This window comes from Henckelia pumila, chromosome 1, assembly GCF_033568475.1.
Source record: "Henckelia pumila isolate YLH828 chromosome 1, ASM3356847v2, whole genome shotgun sequence".
Classification (NCBI taxonomy): domain Eukaryota; kingdom Viridiplantae; phylum Streptophyta; class Magnoliopsida; order Lamiales; family Gesneriaceae; genus Henckelia; species Henckelia pumila.
Window position 1 is genome coordinate 90,833,972 of NC_133120.1, and position 5,348 is coordinate 90,839,319.

General features: G+C 33.3%; 1 protein-coding gene across 1 annotated transcript; it reads left to right on the forward strand.

Annotated features, from left to right (window-relative positions):
- Positions 1 to 365: 365 nt before the first annotated feature.
- On the forward strand, positions 366 to 3,772 carry LOC140868357 (beta-farnesene synthase-like). Its single transcript, XM_073272916.1, has 7 exons — positions 366 to 473; positions 693 to 975; positions 1,089 to 1,470; positions 1,591 to 1,809; positions 2,581 to 2,719; positions 2,996 to 3,238; positions 3,473 to 3,772. Exons 1-7 carry the CDS (start codon positions 366 to 368, stop codon positions 3,770 to 3,772), a joined length of 1,674 nt encoding a protein of 557 aa, XP_073129017.1.
- The last annotated feature ends 1,576 nt before the right edge of the window (positions 3,773 to 5,348 follow it).

The window sequence follows — 5,348 nt, forward strand, 5'->3', positions numbered from 1 at the left end:
TAAAAAATGAAAGATATATATTTAACTCTAAAACTAAAAATTTTTCAATTTACTCAAAATTCCATTTTTTTTTTATCTATTGTTTGCATAAATCAGTATACGAAAGTTGAAAAAACCTCTATAAAATATATATGTGTAACACATGACCTAAATGCATGACAAGCCTAAAATGTAGATTGATAAAACATGTAAAATTTAATCGTTTAATATATCTTGGACCATGATAAAAATAATACACAAGAAGTCAAGCTGCTAGAACTTGTTAGCCCATAAATTGGTGCTGGTTTCTTTGATAATTTGCTACAATCAAAACATAAATAACACATACTTCTTTTCGAAAAGAAAACATACATAAATAGTATACAATGGCTTCCGAAGGTTTTCATTCCAAGAACGAGATTGGCCAACCGGCACAGAGTTTTCCGAGCATGTGGGGTGATACTTTCATTTCTAAAAACATAGATACTCATGAGGTAATATTATAATATTATTCATCCGTGATTTGTTTTGGGAACCCTTTAATTATTTTTTCCTTTATATATTTTCTATCGATTTCCTTTACCTAATTACATAAAAATTAATAATACTGCTCTCCGATCCACTTTTGTGCAAGTCTATACATATTGGCGCATGAAGTATATATATATGATGAGTACTCGCGCGATGTATATATATATATATATATTTCACAGGTACAAGTGAAGTATGATGAATCTGTTGCTCCATTGAGGGAACAAGTGAGGGAAATGTTGATGGCTAAAGAAAGCAAAACCAGTACTGATAAAATAGCATTAATCGATTTACTCGAACGTCTGGGATTATCCTATCACTTTGAGAAGGAGATCGATGAACACTTGGAGCTGATTTTTCGTGAATCTTCTGCTTCAAATTTTATAGCAATGGAGAAGTATGACTTGTTCAATACTTCGCTGTTGTTTCGGTTATTTAGGCAACATGGATATATCATTCCTTGTGGTATTTTGCTCTTTATCTCATCTTATTTGTAATATTAACTGGATTGTCGTACCCTATATAATGACATATCTTACTCTATTATATTATATATGAAAACTGGGTGTTTTCCACAGGCGTTTTCGACAGGTTCATGAAGGACACGGACGACGAATTCTCTTCTGATTTGAAAAGTGATATAAAGGGTTTGTTAAGCCTTTACGAGGCAACGGGAGTGAGGATTCAAGGGGAGAATGTGTTGGAAGAGGCAATCACTTTCACAACCTATCATTTGAACCGTTTCCGATCCGAAATCGATTCTAATTTACTAATTAGAGAGAAAGTTTCACGAGCCTTACATCAATCCATTCATCGGGAAGTTCCTATCATAGGGGCGCGATATTACATCCCTATATATGAAAAAGAGGAATCAAGCAACGAACTCATCGTTAGGTTCGCCAAACTAAATTTCAACTATCTGCAAAGTTTGTATCAGAAAGAGCTATTTGATCTCACAAGGTGCATGCGTATATATATAATTAATTAGTACTTATATATAATTACATCTACACCTCATATATATTTCAACACGTTATTTGATGATCGATTATATTTGATGTTTGATGCAATTAAGTACAGATGGTGGAGGGATTCGAAGATTTGTTGGAAAGTTCCTTACGTGAGAGATCGTATAGTGGAATCCTATGTTTGGGGAGTGGGTATGAATTATGAACCTCAATATTCTTTTGCTCGAACGGCCGTTGCTAAAGCCGTACAACTGACTGCTGTATTAGATGACACATATGACACATATGCTCCACTTGAAGACCTTGAGATATTTACCCAAGTATTACAAAGGTACATATGCATGTATAGAGATATATAAATATATATCACAAAACAAACAAACAAAAAAATGAATTAGTTTAATGAATGGCTTCATATTTTTAGTATTTGATGATATATATATATATATATATATGTTATAGGTATCTTTACAGTAAAAAAAGAAGTGTAGTGAAGTTATTCCATCTTTGAATTCGAAAAAAGATTAGGGATTCGTTTAGACAATTACTTATAAAACATTTTTATAAAAGTTTTTTTTTTTAAAAAAAATTTATAAAATTTTTTAAAAGTTGTTTTAAAAATAAATATGTGTTTGGACAATTATCATATGAAATTTTTTAACATCAGAAAAGTAATGTTGTTCATCTTTGTCCTCCGATCCATAATTCCATTCTAAAATTAAACACCTATCAAGTGTTTAAAAATTATACTTAAAAAATAATCTTTAAAAAAATTCAAAAACATTTTACAAAAAAATTATCTAAACACATACTTTCAGTTTTTTTTCACTTGTAAAACACTAAAAATATTTTTAAAGTAAATATCTAAACGGAACCTAACTGATTGGAGTTTCGGTTATTAATTCTAAAATTGAGAAGGTGTCTCTTATTTCCTATAATATCTATATATTTTTTAAAATAATAATGAGATCTAGTTTATAATTAGATTTATTGTATATATATTGTGGTCTACATGATATTTAAGATGCGCATTAATATATATTAATTAATTAATTACATAGCATTTTTATAAACTAATTATAATTAATTTCTTGTGCTTCAGTGCAGAGATTGGAGAGATCGATCGACTCCCGGATTACCAGAAAGAAATTTATAAATTCATTTGGAGAATGTATGAGGAGTTCGACAGTGAGGCATCGAAACATGGAAAACATTATGCGTGCTCTTATTTTAAAGAAAGCGTGAGTGCGATTTATTATTTATTGTACTCTCAAAATTTCAATGAATTGTTTTTTAACGATATATATTATTATTATCTCCGAAAATGTCGACTTCTTATTCAAATTAGTTCTCATTCAACTCACGCAAATTATATCAAATCATTATCTTTAAGATAACTAACCTAATTTTAAGGATGTTGAATTTGTTTATATATGCTTATTAATGGTGAACCGACCGGCCCGTATAAGTTGGTTTTACACACGAGTTTCTAACATAAAAAAGCAATTTTGACGTAGGTGAAACAACTGTATTTGGCTTATCATAAGGAAGCCAATTGGTACAGGAGAAACCATGTGCCGCCATTTGAAGATGTTGTTTCTCTTGGGCTTGTCACCAGCACATTGTTTATGCTTGTGTCTGCATCCTACTTGATTGGCCCCGCTACACAACCACATTTTGAATGGTTGATTAGCAAACCTCAAATTGCAGTCGCCACGGCACATTTCGGTCGATACATGAACGATCGAGCTACAAATGAAGTATGTATAGATATATATATGTGTATAATGCATTTAGGTAGTGTTTGGGAAAGAATTCTAAGAAGCATTTCTCAGCTTTTCCTTCGCAAAATTTTGAAATTTTGTGGAAAAAAAAAACTGAAAAGTGCTTACTAGAAGCTTTCCCAAACACTACCTTCATATACTTAAGCGATGAAGGAATATATATAGATATTTATTAATTATTTGATGTATATTAATTTATTCACTTTGTAGCGTGAGAGCAAGATCTTTAATGATGGCGAAAATGTAACTGCGGTGGATTGCTATATGAAGCAATATGGTGTGTCAAAAGAAGAAGCGCTGAATAAATTCGCTCAACTTGCTGAAGAAATGTGGATGACTATGAATAAAGAATGGGTGGAAACGGTGTCCGTACCAAGACAATGTCTCAGGCCATTCCTCAGTTACGGTCGATTAGCAATAACCTGTTTGGAGAAGGGTGATGGGTTTACATATCCAGAAGAAGTAATCAAGTCACATATTCTTGCTCTATTTGTGGATCCCATATTGTGATATAATCGCGCGCGTATCATTTGATCTTGTGGAGAAATATAATGTTGTCTCCAATCATGGCCGGATTTGCTATCTTAGAGAACTATATATACATGCATCTTTATTACTTTGTTAAATGCGGGTAGCTTATTCTAACTGTTTTTGGTGACGTGATGAATTTTCTCCAATTTTTTTTTCATTTAATTTATGCCCCTATACACTTTCTCTCCAACTCACTTATCTCGCATTTTTCTTTCAACTGACCTGTTTGTGCTTTGATATGCTAACTGATTGATCTGATCTTCAATTGGTCTGCTTACCAATTGATCTGCTTGTGCTTTGACCTGCTCTCTGATTTATATGATCTCTTAGGCTGCGTTTGATAAGTGAGATGAGATTAATAATGTATACGGGCTTTGATTGATAATGTCGAGATATGTAAAATTTGTGATAATTTTAGTATTCGTTTGGTAAATTTTTATGATGACGATAAAAGTGTTTTTATTTTTAGAAATTATGTTTGTACGTATCCCTACAAAAAGACTTCCAACCAACCCACTTGCCCAACAAGAAATCATTCCCAATGCCCTGTAAATAGCTAAGTTCGTGCTTGTGTTCACCAAAGACCCTCACGCCGTTGTCCTACAAATTCTCTCATCTCGGTCCGGCAAAATCCTTATCCGTCCAAGCCTTGTTCCTAGATCTCCGTCCAAGCCTTGATAAAAAATGTTTCAGAAAAAAATTCCAAAACAGGAAATGACGAAGGATGCAATCGACGAGAGAAACGATCCATGCTAGGCTACATCACACCCTACTCCATATGCAGAGATCAAGAAATCTCCATTCAAACCACAACTTTGTTCAGTAGAAATTTGAAGATGCTTGCAGTAACAAGAAAACTTGTCGTGACTTAGGTGACCAAGAAGAGCATAAGAAATAAAAAATTGAAAATTGAAAACGCGCTTGATTTCATGCGATCAATGGGTTAGAAAGGAAAAGGGAAGGAGAATAGATATATTAGGGAGAAGGGTAGAAAGGTCAATTATCCTTTAATCTTGGTTACTGTACCAAATTGGATCACAATACCAGGGCACCAGCGCGGATTGTAGTCTCCCATTTTGTGTCTCAATACCAAACTTGTGACGACCCGAGTTCTAATCTCTCATTTAATCAAACATCATAAGTAATAGTCAAGTAATCAAAGACTAAACAAAGTAAAATTTTTTTTTTATTTTTTTAAAATCAGAGCACCTCGCTCGATCGGTAAAAAGCTACCGATCGAGCGAGCACAAAGGCCCAACTCTCGGGTGCAACAAAATTGTGGCCTCGCTCGATCTGCAACAATTCACCGATCGAGCGAGCCACAATCTTCAAGTTTTCTGTCCCTGCAATAATGGCCTCGCTCGATCCGTGATAATTCACCGATCGAGCGAGAGCATTTTCCAGAAAAAGAACAGAAGAACTTTTGCTGTCAAAAACGAGTTCCTTCATGCATTTTTCATCCAATATCAACTCATACAAAACCTATTCAAATATCATAAGCCAACATGCATTCTCACATGTTAAAGTTGATAGAATTGAATCATCACAATGCCTT